Raw genomic sequence first — 14934 nt, 5'->3', positions numbered from 1 at the left:
GACATCTACGGATAAGTGTGTATGTTGGTCTTTTCATTTACCCATCGGAAAATAAACTTCATTTAGAAGTTTACTATATAAGCATGTGGTTCCTGAGTGTGTTTGTTGAATGTATGTATAAAGTGTAATACATGGTATAAAAAATCCTGGCCACTGTTTTTATCTAGTTCTGAACGAGTTTTTAAGTATTGAGGTATTTTTTACTGATGCCATGTTTGTTGTCATTTTACCTGTATTTGCTTGACGTATCACTGAAAGGACAAGAACTTGTGCAGTAAAAAGGAAATCCATGCAGGCAGGCCAGCAGAGAGGCAAACAGACAGGGGGGAAGGGGGGGGTGGGCAGATTGGCTGACAGACAGACAGGCATGCAAAAAGATAAACCGACTGTCAGACAGGCAGACGGGCATAAAGACAGACAGACAGGCAGACAGTTGGACATTCAGGTACAATAATCGGGATTAATCGAAACCCCATACCTTAACCAAACAGGAGACAAATTATGATACTGCAGAAATAAAATATTGAATCATGACTCTCTCCCTCACATATCCCTCTCAGTCTGTCTCTCTCTCCCCCCCCCCCCCCCCACCCCCCTCTCTGCCACTCCAACCACTCTAGAGGTCGTGATTAGGCGGGAACATTCCATCTATCAGCAGCCAATGAGCACAGGCCATGGTAGGCCACGGCAGGCCTAGACACATTGCTCTTTAAATACACCGCTGCTGTTTCATCTGTGGTCCTACCGTTACAAAAAACAATGTTTATTTAATAATATTAGACAGGATAGAGTAGTTGCTAGGGCGTTTGACTGTCAGCCAAAAGGATCAGGTTTGAGCCCTAATGTTGGCAGTCTCCCTGTAGGCCGCTTAGAGCGAGACGCCTTAACCCCTAACACAGATCTGATGGTTAACAAGTGTGTTGGAGCAGGGTATGTTCACCATACAGACCATACAACACGGGGGCTATTTTGTCTCCCTGACAGTCATAAGGTTCCTTTTTTGCCCACCAGGTTTGATACAAAATGTCTGCAACCTCGGAGCAAGAGGCCTCGTATATCTGCTCCTTACTGACGTGTATCTAAAATTCACAAGTTGCACTCTTAGTGACTAAATTTCAATTAGGTTTTACCTGTGTATGGGATGTGATATGCTGTAATTGTTTAACATCTTGTTTTGAGGAAGAACTTCCTTTTTGGAGGAAATACTTCTGGCAAGTGTGCAAGTTCAAATATGTACAAATATGACAACAAATGCTTCTTAATTCAATTGTCTGCCCTAGCTTTAAGATGACAGGAATAGGACATTTATTGTATATATTCACAAACAGACTTACTCATTAAAGTAATTACCAAATGCTGATGTGATGAGCCTCTCTCTCTCTGTGTGCTTGTTCTCCTGTTGTTGGACTATCTTTGCCGGGGGGCCAGTGGGCGGTGCTGAGAGCGTTGTCTACCTATGTGGTATGCAGGTCGGGCTGCATACCACATTCAGGTTTCATTCTAACTATTTTGGATAAATAAACATAACTTTTAATCATGAGGACTCTTTCAAGGGCTCTTTCACCCTTTAGCATGCTCTTTTTGCCTGGCCATTACACTGTCTGTATGCAACACATCATCATGAAAACATAGAATTTTAAGTGTTACATTGCATTTTAAGTGTTTTTCTCAACTTGCACCCACCAGATGCCAATCTGTTGACTCTGTGGCTTGAGAAGTACTGGTCAGTAGCCCCATCGGCAACCTTAACATCGAGGCAATCTGAGGTTCAGTAGCCCAGCTCATCCAGGGAGGGGGGGGGAGTGATTGATTTAGCCAAAGCCTAGAGATGTTTGGAGATAAGAAAACTGTTTTCCCGTGTTCCTGACTTGGAGAGACTAGAGAACATCGGTCAGCCAAGAACAAGCTCGACAAAAGGGGCTTTTGGTCTGACCGTCGCCCTCTCATCTCTAAATATTTATCCTCCATGATCCCCATGTATCCATTCTGCTGGCACAGCCTTCTGGGTCAAAACCATTATGTTTCTGGGAAGATGCAGGCAGAGGCGCTGTTTATCCACCGCTACCAATATCCATTCATCCCAGTATGTCAGTGTTTGTAAAAGCAGGCATAAACTGCTGTGTGTTTGTGTGTGTGTGTTTGTGTGTGTGTGTGTGTGTGAGAGAGAGTGTGTGTGTGTGTGTGTGTGTGTGTGTGTGTGTGTGTGTGTGTGTGTGTGTGTGTGTGTGTGTGTGTGTGTGTGTGTGTGTGTGTGTGTGTGCGTGTCTGTGTGTGTGCGTTTGTCTTTCTCTCATGCACCCGTATACACACACACACACACACATACACATTGATTTGTTGTGTTCAGCTGGGGGCTCACTGGGAACGTGAGGGGAATGCTAATGATTGATAGTTTCCTCTCTCTGTCTAAATGCAGTGAAGGTCATTAAAGGTCCAGACTGTACAATTTAGTAGCAACTAGCGGTGAGGTTGAAGATTGCGACCAACTCAATCCGTCCCCCCATGACCCCTCCCCTTCCTATTGCTACGGTGGCCTGTACTGGCCTGTATTGTTTAAGGTACCAGTGGGTACTTCCAAGATTATGTCATCGTCTACGACGGCATCGAGTAGCCAAGTGATGAGGGTCCTTGATAGATTCATGTATTGTGTAGTCTGTAAATGTACAACTATAGATCATAGCTTACAAGTAAAGTTCCTTTTACACTGAAATTGTCATTTTTCCCAATGTCCATAAATTAATTACAAATCACTCAATGGCAATGCGACTGTACACACCAAAATTTATTTTTAGAAAAATATACATTAATATGAAAATTTGTCATAGCCATTGTCACTGTACATGTTGTAGGACGTGGTGGTCGGTGGAGGCAAGGGCGTAGGAACCGGGGGGGACGGAGGGGATGTGTCCCCTCCATTATCGGAGACAGGCGCATTTGTCCCACCTAAAAATTATACCGGATCTGTCAGGTTTCCGATATGTGTCCCCCCCAATGTTAAACTCATTCCTACGCCCCTGGGTGGAGGTAACAGCCTATTTAGATGTTTTTTTGTTTTTTTAAATATACCGATGCATCCTTGGTTCTCGATACGATTCGGCGGGTGATTCCTTTTCTTGTGGAGCATTCTACGATCTTAACAGCGGGTAGGCCTACAACGGAGAGCGAGGAGAACATCTGGAGATTAGGCAGAAAGTGGGAGGGGAAAGACAGACATTCGGAGCGCAATAGCGTCTATCAATCAACACAGCGTTGCTTATGTCGCAGAAGTTTCAAGTCCACTGGCAATGCTTTAATGCTGCTTACAATATATTTTAAATCCAAGGAGTTCCAACGGGGTCCGAATGTTATGAACTTGCCTCTATATATCCAAATCTGATGATAATAAACGTTTCTATTCGGTTTACAAAGTAACAAACATTTAGATAAGGGAATTAGATGCTAGATTGTATAAGATTCAAACATCTGTTAGTTAACTAAATAGGCTAGTGTATTTAATAAACTTATATTTGGACATCTCCATGGATCTGCTTATCCTGGTAGGCTTACACAACTTCAAGAGAGCTATAATGATGTAACCAAGAAAAGGCCTTGGCACCGGTAGCTGATTGGTTCATTGCAGTGCAAGCCCATGTCATATGACCTTTAAGAATGTAGGGTTAGGGTTATTTTTAAAAACGTAAGAGACGTTTTTCTCTTTATTATCATTTATTTCTTAATTAATTTAACCTACTATTGATTTATGATGTGTACACTTGCGTTCTTACATTTTCCTTAAATCGAATTATGTTCATTCTAAAGATATAAATAATTGTTTATTATGCAGCAATTTTCAGCTCGTGAGCAGCGAGCTCACGTTGGCTCTGGAATAGCCTGAATAATGTCTGAAAATATTTTTTGGTATATAAACCAGGCATTTTTTGCATTTCCTTCAGTCCATTGCTTTGTCTTCATAAAATGAAATCCAACATGAATAGGATGTGAACACGTTATCTCTTTCTTCTAAAGCTGCGTAGCGGTAGCCGACCTCGAGTGCGGCCCGACAAAAGACGCCATGGCACATGATCCATCTTGGTCCAGGTGTGAAGGTGTGGTCCTGGGGAGTGAGGGGAGCTACAATAGAGCACTTAACTAGAGAGCCCCCACACGTCGCTGCCACAACCGCGGCCTCGCTGCTAAACTGAATTATGACCATTTCTGTTTACACAGCTCCCGCAACTTTGCATCGGTGTTATTTTCTGGGTCAGGATGTCTGTGTGTGTGTGTGTATATGTGTGTGTGTAAGTGTGTGTGTGTGTGTGTGTGTGTGTGTGTGTGTGTGTGTGTCTGTGTGTGTGTTTTGCAGGTGAACCGTTTCTCTGATGTGGAGAAACATAATCCCATCTGAACCAGAAACCATTTATCATCATGAAGCCCTAAGGACTGTATCTTGGCCCATCGAAGCCCTGCCTCTCCACCTCTTACATTTTCAACGACCAAAGATGCTGATTCGTTGCTCTACTCCCTATCAGTCACAAAACCAAAATTTGCCTATAGGCCTGTAACATTGCAGAGTAGCCATTTGTTTGACCGTGAACATATTACTCCCTGTGGACACACATTCGGTACTACACACAGATTTGACATAAAATGACAGACTCCCATTCACATCATTTGAAAGGACCTCTCTCCGGCCACACAGGCGGAGCGTTTGAAAATGAGGACATCAGTGAAGCTTGGTGGCAGGATGCAGAGCTGAGATATGTGTGTGTGTTGGCGTGGACGCCGGAGGCCGCAGGGGGAATACATGTGCGCACACACACCACCGATAATGAAAGAGGATCTAAAGGGGGGAGCAGTCACGTAACTGTCTAAAAGTTTGAATTATACATCCATGTTGAATAGCCGCTGGTACGCCATTGAACACTACGTCACCGGCGTAGCTCGCTTTCTCCCCCCCGCTACGCATATTGGCTATAATTTATGATTGTAGATGAGATTCCCACAATTATTTGTACGACACCTCATCTTTTGATGTCCCTTGATATTGACTGTTTGTAGATTACGCTCAGAATCAGCGCTGCAGAACCATTAACAGAGGCATAGAGTGTCGTGACCCATGACACGTGGTCGCTCACCCAAGCTGGCTACTCAACTTGGTCTGTCGTACCGTTGCCCGCGGGCCTCTGAGAAAGAAGAGTGCCTTACACTGTATGTAAGGCACTCCTTTGATGAGGTGAGTTGTCTCCCTCTAATGGACATGGCTTTAAGATCGTGGGGACTTAACTGGTAAGATAGTGTATTACAATGGGTTTGTCAAACTACAGGATTTGTTAATTACAAATGAGTTTTCCAGTAGGCCTATGCCTAGGGAGCTGGGGGGCAAACCCGGTAACACCCTACTGAGATTCAAACACTGGGCTATAAATAAAGTATCAACCAAGAAATTGTTATGTTTAGTTCATAAATCTTGAGCAGATTTACCAGGAGCAATAGTGATAGAGATTCTTAATAACCTTCATACAGGTCCATAGCCAATATCCATTTAATGAAGAAATGGTCTGTTCAGAAGACAGAAAGAAGTGGAGGACGCGAAGGTTAGAAACATGTGGCAGCGCCAAGAGAAGACCCTGCTTCTGCGAGGAGCTGCCCTGGGTTTATTTACAATTCACAAAATACAGGCTTCTCTTTTAGTGTCAAGCGTTTCACACGTGCATACCATCTTCCTCACCTGCTGGTTCAGTCCCTTGGGTCTTTTGTTCGGCGATTGTTTCTAAACCTGCTGTTTGTCCATCTTGTCTTCGCTCTGGGATCGTTTTAGTTTAAAGACTTCTTCAAGCACTCGTCTGCGTACAGCGCAGCCATCAGAAACCTCTCGTATATTTAGATTTCACAACAGAGAAGCAGTGTTCACCCCCAAACATAGATGTTGAGTGCATCTATAATAATGCATGGGCTGTATTTATATATAATTATAATAATTTATACACGTCCATTTACTGTTGTATGGCTACACTGGACAGGATTTAAATATAACATAGTATTTGTGCGTTTGGTGCATGGCGGCTGATTGTAAGGCCATGGTGTGAAGTATCGATAGTTACTTCAAGTATCCTTTAATTTCCTGTAAGTGCGCATCTGCAGAACAAAATGTCGTTCCATTCCTCCAGGGGCAAAACACGTGTCCCCTGGGTTTGCTTGGAAAGAACTGAAGGGAACCGGGCGATGTATCCAACCACCAGTCTAATCATAACAAGACCATTTGTCCTCACGTCTTATGCGTTAACTTGCTCAATGGTAAATTGAATGGTACAAGTAATTTACATTTCCGATTAAATGTTCAGCAACACGAGAAGGCGTCCAAGACGAATACCGTTCACATTCCAGCCACTTTGTAACTACTCTCCCTCACTTAAACACAAACACACATATCAGAGCGCATTTTGATTTAAAAATAGACTTTTGATTCACTCACTAAAGATTTTAAGCTTTTAAATCTCTTTCTATTTTGCTTATTACACTGGGAATTGTCTCCATCTAGTTTCTAGCGGAATACAAGTTTCCCATCCGTTCCCAGTCATTTCTACGGTAGAGAGGCGCCCCCTTGTGGTTATAACAACAAGGCTGAATTAATAATAAAGTGCGGAGTGTGTTATATATGTGGAGGGGATTTCCTGATGATTAGAAAGAACTATCGGGTCTTCAGTCCGTCATTTGTGTTATAGAGATACTAATAATATTTGGTAGGGAAAATTAATAATGATGATTTTTTGTTGTTGAAAGTAATGGACCTGGGACGTTATATTACGTAATGGAAAACAGCACCCAGTTGGATGCGAGCTGAAGAAAACACCCCAAAAGAAAAAGTATTTGTGAAATGGCCATCTATTACCAATTCATCGTTAGAGCCTACCGGGTAGCTCAACTGAAACGTGTTATCGGACCCTCTAACCTTGTTAACCCTGACTACAGAGAGAGGCTAACTCGGCTAGCGGTTGGTTCTGTGCGTCAAAAGACAAACGGGGGGGGGGGGGGGGTCGTGAGAGCGGTCAGTTGTCTACGTCACGCTCCGGGGGGCGCAGACGGCGGCGGTGCTGGCGCTCGGTGAGCGCGTACTTAAAGAACTCGTACACCGACCAGCTGATGGCGGTGGACGGCATCTGGTAGATGACACGCGCCTGCACGCCCTTGAAGAACGCCGGGGCCCCGCCCATCCGGTACACCGTCCGGAACGCCTCGCCCAGACCCGAGATCTGGCGCGCCGCTGCGTTTGGCCGAGCCGCCGCCGATGAGGACGACGATGCCGCCGCCGCCGCCACGGGGAGCACCAGCGCCTCCTGCGTGTTGAGGAGGGTCTTGCACACGTCCAGCGGTGTGGTGGCGGCGGCGGCGAGCGCCCCGGCCAGCGCGCCCGACACCATGTGGGAGGAGGGGTCGTAGTGGCGGTGGGGATTGAGCAGCTCCTGCAGGTACTCGTAGGTCATGAAGTGCAGCGCCTGGAAGGGCACGTTCATGGTGAGCTGCGTGGTGAAGCTGCGGTAGAAGGCCCCGGGGCCCTCGCGCCGCAGCGTGGCCCCCACGCAGTCCATCACGCCGCGGTACGGGGAGTTGAACATCTGCACCCGCTGTTTCACGACTGGGGAGGGAGAGATGGAAGGGGGGGAGTGTATAGGGAGGAGCAGTGGGCGGAATGAGGGAGAAAGCAAGAAGATTGAATAATTATTGCAGTGAAACAATTGGCCTTTGAAACATCTGAATATATTTATGAAAAATATGTATGAAAGTATATATGAAAACATAGAATACTACTATAATATAAAATGACACATGTAGGTGCTAAACAGTTATTCTGCATTGTTTATTTTGCAATGCAAAACAACCTAGTGGTCGGCCAACATTATACCTAAACAAATGACCATTTAACATTTCATAACACAGCATGAATGTAACACCGCCACCGGTATTGCCGGAAGGCCAAGATCTTGCTTGACTAATTTGGAGGTAGATGGATGAGCAGGTAGGAGTAAGGTGCTCAAGAAGGTAGACTGTGGACATGTAGGCCAAACACAGGACCTACCAACTGGCTGTCCAGAACCCTAGACACCTGACTATCTGGCAAGCCTATTCTATACGAATACAAGTCATTAAACTACTGTAATGTCCACCATTCATACACATAAAAATATAGACCGTAAAGGATTGGAAAAAATGTAACTCATGCACGTGGTGTGATATGAATATCTTCAAACGGCAGCAGCTTCGACAGGCTAATAAGAGATTAGGCTTCCCTATTAATAGAATTGAGGTGTGTGAGAGAGTGAGTGTGCACCTTCAGCTGGGTTCATCACAGCGTCGTGGAGCACCGTGGCCATGCAGCCAGCCACTCCTGGAGAGAAAGACAGAAAGGAGGGGAGGATTTATTCATATTGCCTCGTCCAAAAGAAAATACAACTAAATCTATATAAAAAAATGACTTCACAGTAATGTTTCCTGATTATTTCTAAATTGAGATCTTAGTCGTAAGAGATTTATTGAGTTGGAAACAACATGACCACATGCTGCAGTGGGCAACCGGACATTCCTTTCAAATTATTAATTTCTTCTGTGAGCCCAAAATACGAACAGCTTGTGATTACTAATCCCCCCCTCACACATGATGGCAAAATAGGGGCCCTTTAAGGACCTTGAAGACTATGGGCTTTAATTGCTGCAAGTGATTGGACATTGCTTCGGACAACACATCTGGAGATTGGGAGGGCTCCGTTGAAGGTGGTGGTCCAGCCTAGGAATTTCTCACAAACTCATTTCTGGAGTCACAGTATTTGGTGGGCCCCCAGAACTGCAAGAGCCATGTTCTAGATTATATTGAAGAATTGTGTATACCGTTGATCGATTTTATAATGTACTAGGGAGACAGATGTATAATTTAGTTAAAACATTTATTGCAACCAAGGTTGCAACATCTCTGGTATATTTGAAGGATGAAAAGTTCCATTTTAATTTAAAAAATGAATAACATTGAAACATTGGGCTTATTTGCACAGGCTGCATTTACCGTGTTGTGTATAACAAAACTTGTGCTTATACTACATGGTCTACTACTCATCATACTAACACTTCTTGGTCCAGGCTCAAACAATCACTTTGGTTTAACCGTTTGTTTAACCCTTAAACTTTTAGAAATGTTAGTATGTTAACCATTGGGACTTAAAACTTTTGAACTCGGTTCAAATATTTTTGCTTGGCTCGGGTATCCAACCTTTCTATACACCTTAAAATATGAAGCTTTATTCAACATAAGATTAAGCACATTGTACTAATATAGCACGTATTTTCTAGTGCTAGTAAAATGTTTTTATCCACCATTCACCTTGCCTGGTGAGCCTAAAGTGTGAATTTTGGACCCAGACCGCAATCTGAGCGTCCACGTTCTCTGAGCAAAGCAACCTCGTACCGCGAGCAAGGCAACCCACTTACCGTTGGCGAAGTGGCTGTTGGCGCCGGGGTGGACGGCGTCGCTGAGGGTGAACTTGATCTTCTCATAGCAGGCAAAGTAAAGAGCGTGGGCCGGCCCTGCCCCGACGGCCATCACGTTGACGCCGCGGACCGGACGCCAGACCCCCTCAGTGCGGACGATCTGCCGCAGGGCGTCCGGCACACTGCGGTAGCGGGCGCCAGGGTCAGGCTGGAGGCTCTGCATCCGCGTCTGGGAGGAAGATAGAGAGAGAGTTCTCCTGTTATAATACAATATTTTGCCATCCATACTAATAAACCCATTTGAACCTGGTAACAAGTTTTTTTTTTTTAATTTTCAGCGATTACAGGGGAAAAAAGTGAAAAAAGCGATAATAGGGCTTCAAATGTAAAATAAAACCCATTAAATATCACAGAGGGATGTATCCACCTCAAACCTACAGAGTATCAGCTCAGGAATATACGAAAGGGTATATTATCAGCTAATGAACTCTGTATGGAAAGACTCAGGATTTTAGGAATGTGGTTTGAATCACCCCCCCCTCCTTCCCTGGCCTTGTTGTTTTGTACTCCCTGATTGGCTACGTAGCCAGGAGGGAAAATACATGATAAATCAGGTTAATCAATAGACTGAAGCCAGGTACGGATCTGTTGGGTCCATCTCTTTATAGATTTGATGATAGTGTTGCAGGGGCTGATCAGCTAGTTTAGCCCCCCTCTCTCCAACAGGCCCACTGGGTGACTCTGCAGCTTTCACCCACTTGCATAATCCAGGAAACCACCAGGGTTCACGTAATGAGGAGGATGGCCCAACCTCAAAACTTCTAACAATGTGCAATAACAAGGATTTATTCCCTCCCCCTCTGCCCTCTCCAAACCACCCTTGAATGTTTCTTAAACCTTTGGCTCATGTAGAAAGTCCACACACACAAACAGCACACACACACAAACGGCACACACACACACACCAGTGCCGGTAAAAGATGGTATAAGGAAAGAGAAAATGGAAAGTGCCTAAGGAAACTGTGGTTATAAAAGCCATCAGGTTTAATATACCCCTCCCAAATTTAGATTAATACTTCTGCAGAGAACCCTCAACATGTAGCCCAACTTTTTTTTGGTAGAGGGCACACAAGGCAGAGCTTAAACTGCCCTGTTCTTTTATTTTTATTGTAAGGGGATTCAGGGTTTGTATTGCTTTATCAATTTGTGGGTACGGGAAAAACAACACAATTGGATCATGATTACCTACCAAGTATGAGGTGAAGAAGGCATACCCCTCATCGTTCAAATGTGAAAAATATATAGGCCCAATAAATACCAAAAGCCTCTGCTGAAATTAAACATTAACAAAATCAGTTCCAGTGGAATTTCTGTTCAAAGATAAGGAATATTCACTGCCTCCGAGTCTATTTAGAATAGTTCCAGCCCCTTTATAAATGTGCACTTGAACCCACTGCAATTCTTTTATTAGAAATCTCTGTTCTCACTACTCTGTCCGCTTCCTGGATGACATTGTTACTGACCAAAACAGAGTGCCTTTGTGAAAGAATGGTGCTTCACATGATGTTTGTTCCCCTACTGAATATGGTGGTCGCTCTGCTTAACCCAGCATCAGTGTTGAGAAAGATAAAGTAGGCCATGGAACGACGTACAATGTCCCCAAACACACCAGCACACTGAAGGCCAGACCTTCCAATAGTCATCGATCAAAACATTTTTGAGCACAAGTTGGTGTTATCGACTGACAGAACAGGTTATTACATAGAAACAAAAAGTTATGCTTTCCTGAATGAAGAAACATGCATCCTTTTCTGATTGTCTCTAGCCGTGCCTGGCGAAACTTGATGCATCAGAATGACATTGCAATTAAATAACCCCATGAAGGCCATTTAGACCGATGCAACAAAATGGCTGATGTGCCGGTGTTTCTGCTGCTGTAGTCTAGGGTGCATCTGGCTTGTACAGTTCCTCCAACCCTTGAGGTTTACATTATTTTGTCTAATCTTAATGTCATACATTATAATGTATTGTTGCATAAGCCCTTGAAATAAAGCTCTTTGTTTTCCTTATTGGCTCCAACAGGGTAGTGGCTATCTACCTTCGAGTGCCAGTGAAAGGGTACTTTGTTCTATGCCCAATATGCCCCAGGCGACATAGTAGAACTTCCAGCGACTTAGCTCCCTTGACCAGAAGAATTGGGCAAAGGTGGCCAATTCTTAGTCATATAGTGGGCTTTTTAATGACCGGCCATTGTTTTCTACTTTCTGCTGTTCAACTTCCTGTCTTTAGAATTGTCTGCAACACTGATGGATTGTGTCAAAGTAACTAAATATAGCCCTCAAGACTGACACTTAATGTAGAGAGCAGAAACTTATTTTCAAAAGAATGGGGCTGAAGAACAGTAGCACAAGTTCTGTTTTCGGCTAGCCACAACCTCCGCTTTTCTTAAGACATTTAGTCTCTTGGTAATTGAGTGGCAAGTGGGTCTAGGGGCCGGCTGCCTGAATACAGCAATGATATCCTGAAGGAATCCATGTGGTTCTGCAGACAAAAGCAAGTCACCACATCGATCAAACCCAGTTGACCAATGAGGTGATTGTTATTTTATCAACAACAGGAAATGGAAAAGGTAAGACGATTCAGAGAAGATGTCTGCAGAAAATAACTTCCTGTTCCTGTTCAGTAATGGTCAACTCATTAGCATATCGAGTTTTACCGGCATCAGGTAAATAACTTACAATCTTATTTTTTTTAAAGGCTCGCAACAAATACACAAACCTGTAGAACTTTTTTTTTATCAAGTCACATTTCAATTAGGCTACACATTACTATTCTACTTCTGGTGTGACTTAAATTAACCTCTGCATGTTATTTTCTGATCAGCAGATAAGTCGATGAATCTGTCACTGCAGCTTTGTAGCCAAGCAGGCTGATAGCCCCCTCGCTTACACAATGCTACTGTAACTGCCAGCATTCTCCACAATATTGGGGTTGTCACAAACGTATCATGCCCAATGCCCATAACAACTTCGGTAGCCATTGTGCCCTAGTCCCTTGGTAATTGAGTGGCAAGTGGGTCTAGGGCCTGGCTGCCTGAATACAGCAATGACATCCTGAAGGAATCCATGTGGTTCTGCAGACAGAAGCAAGTCACCACATCGATCAAACCCAGTTGACCAATGAGGTGATTGTTTTTATCAACAGGAAATGGGAAATGTAAGACGATTCCGAGAAGATGTCTGCAGAAAATAACTTCCTGTCCCTGTTCAGTAATGATCAACTCATTAGCATATCGAGTTTTACAGGCATCAGGTAAATAACTTACAACCTAATAACCTTATTTTTTTAAAGGCTCGCAATAAATATACAAACCTGTAGAAGTTTTTTTTTTTATCAAGTCACATTTCAATTAGGCTACTCGTTACTATTCTACTTCTGGTGTGACTTAAATTAACCTCTGCATGTTATTTTCTGATCAGCAGATAAATCGATGAATCTGTCACTGCAGCTTGGTAGCCAAGCAGGCTGATAGCCACCTAGCTCACACAATGCTATTGTGACTGCCAGCATTCTCCACAATATTGGGGTTATCACAAACGTATCATGCCCAATGCCCATACCAACTTTGGTAGCCATTGTGCCCAACAGAACAGTTTGTGTAGCGGTTACTTTACTCGCAACCTTGGCTAGTTTGACCCGGTAACTAACCGAGCCCATGCCTGACTGGAAGGGCTGATGGTGAGTTCAAGTTATGTGGGATAGTAGATCGTATTAACGATTCCCATCTCCTCCATATTATTTGATTCGATATATCGGAGGTTTAATAAAGACGCAATATTCCTCGTTTCAATCGCCAGTTGGATGTTTCATGCGTGAGCGGTTTATAAAAGTTGTAAAATATGATATGTCGAGAACTACGATATGGCTTGAACGCAGCAGAACTCGAGATTAATGCGCCGAATGCCAACCCGGAGTTTCTTAACAGGTTCCAGTGGGAACTTTTATGTTATTTCTTATGGCTACAACGATATAAATATAAACACCGTCAAATAGGTGTAGGGGTTCAATATCATACTTCAGTGGTACTCGGTGTATACAACATAAATAATAAACGAATTAGAAAGACAGACACCCATGCTTATCTAACTTAGTAAGATAAGACAGTTTCATGGTAATTGACATATCCTCATTTTTTGATACCTTGACACAGTCGATGGGGTACATTAAGCAGTGCTCCATGATGCCAGCCACGGCTCCGGCTAACATGTGTGTGGTGGTCGATACTCCTTGAGGAAGTCCTTCGTAGTCAACGTCTGGCTCGGCAGCAGCAGCACACAGCTCCGGTGGTGTCCGGTGAGATGTTACAGCAAAGTCCGGTTCCACTCCTACTGACCTTGGCGAGAACCCACCAACTAATCCACCAGTGTTGAGAAACCTGCCGCCGAGCCACCGGATCTCTGCCCCGGCCGTGGCGGCTGTGACCCCGCTGTCGACGCCTGGTGCTTCCACGGCCATTCGCCGCGACAAGAAACCGTCCGCTTCCATTGAAATCGCTTTAAACAGGTTGGTAAGATAGCCGGTGCGAAGACTATGGCCGCCCTGGCCTAGTCTACCGGCATGGACGATGGTTTCGTTGTCCTACGGGGAGATAGAGCAGCCGGGTGCTGACGCACTAGCAAAAGTGGCGCCGTCCCGGTCAAAGCACGACTGCTTCGGGGTTTGGGGGCGGAGCCGATTGCAGCGGGTATGGCAGTTCTCGCAATGGAAATAAGCTCTCCGATTGGTCTGAATAGCTGCCATTCTTCTATGAACACAGGAATGATATTGACAATTGGCTGAAACATATGTTTTATCATAATTATAATATAAGGCGGGTAAATAAGTGGGCTGGACTTGACTAAAAGTGGTGCAGCACAGGAGCGAGTCTCCATCACTTTATGTTACGAGATAGGCCTACTGACAGCTATACAGATGACCAAGGTCATACAAGCGGACCTTGTTTTTATGGGAATTATTGAATTGAATTCACATTGAATTCATTGTGTGCATTTATATTAAATAGTGAATATGTCTGTTTATGGTTTTGATTCAACTACTCAAAAATGTAACTTAAAAGTGATTATCAGTCAGATTAAGAGCGAATTGCTTCAGTGTTTACTGCTATGCTCAGAGACACAAAACGCAAAGCTACAAAAACTGTAAAAGTTTAAGCCCTGCTATTACAAATTCAAGTTCATTGTTTTTGGTAACGGATCTAAAATGAATTTAAATGTATAAAGACCACAATTAACTTCAGTATACGGAGCTTACATAGGTGAGCCCCGTGTAAATATGAAATGCACATAGGTATCTATATATATTTTTTTTTTCCTAGATAAAGGCAAACCTTTATCTTTTAGTTAGGTTTGGGTGACCGTCAGTATATGGTTATATAACTAACCCTTGCTTACATCAGTATGCGACATGGTATAACGATATCAT

The 14934-nt window shown here is 43.8% G+C and overlaps 1 protein-coding gene across 1 annotated transcript; it reads right to left on the bottom strand.

The window, feature by feature from the left end:
- Nucleotides 1-5574: 5574 nt before the first annotated feature.
- On the bottom strand, nt 5575-14158 carry LOC307091842 (mitoferrin-2-like). The gene is made up of 4 exons (XM_079758672.1): nt 13654-14158; nt 9454-9682; nt 8306-8362; nt 5575-7612 (listed from the first exon to the last, which is right to left on the bottom strand). Exons 1-4 carry the CDS (start codon nt 13996-13998, stop codon nt 7026-7028), a joined length of 1218 nt encoding a protein of 405 aa, XP_079614798.1. The 5' UTR covers nt 13999-14158; the 3' UTR covers nt 5575-7025.
- Between the last annotated feature and the right edge of the window lie 776 nt (nt 14159-14934).

This window comes from Pollachius pollachius (genome assembly GCF_949987615.1).
Source record: "Pollachius pollachius genome assembly, chromosome: 2".
Taxonomy (NCBI): Eukaryota; Metazoa; Chordata; class Actinopteri; order Gadiformes; family Gadidae; genus Pollachius; species Pollachius pollachius.
This window is presented reverse-complemented; position numbering and strand designations above follow the sequence as displayed.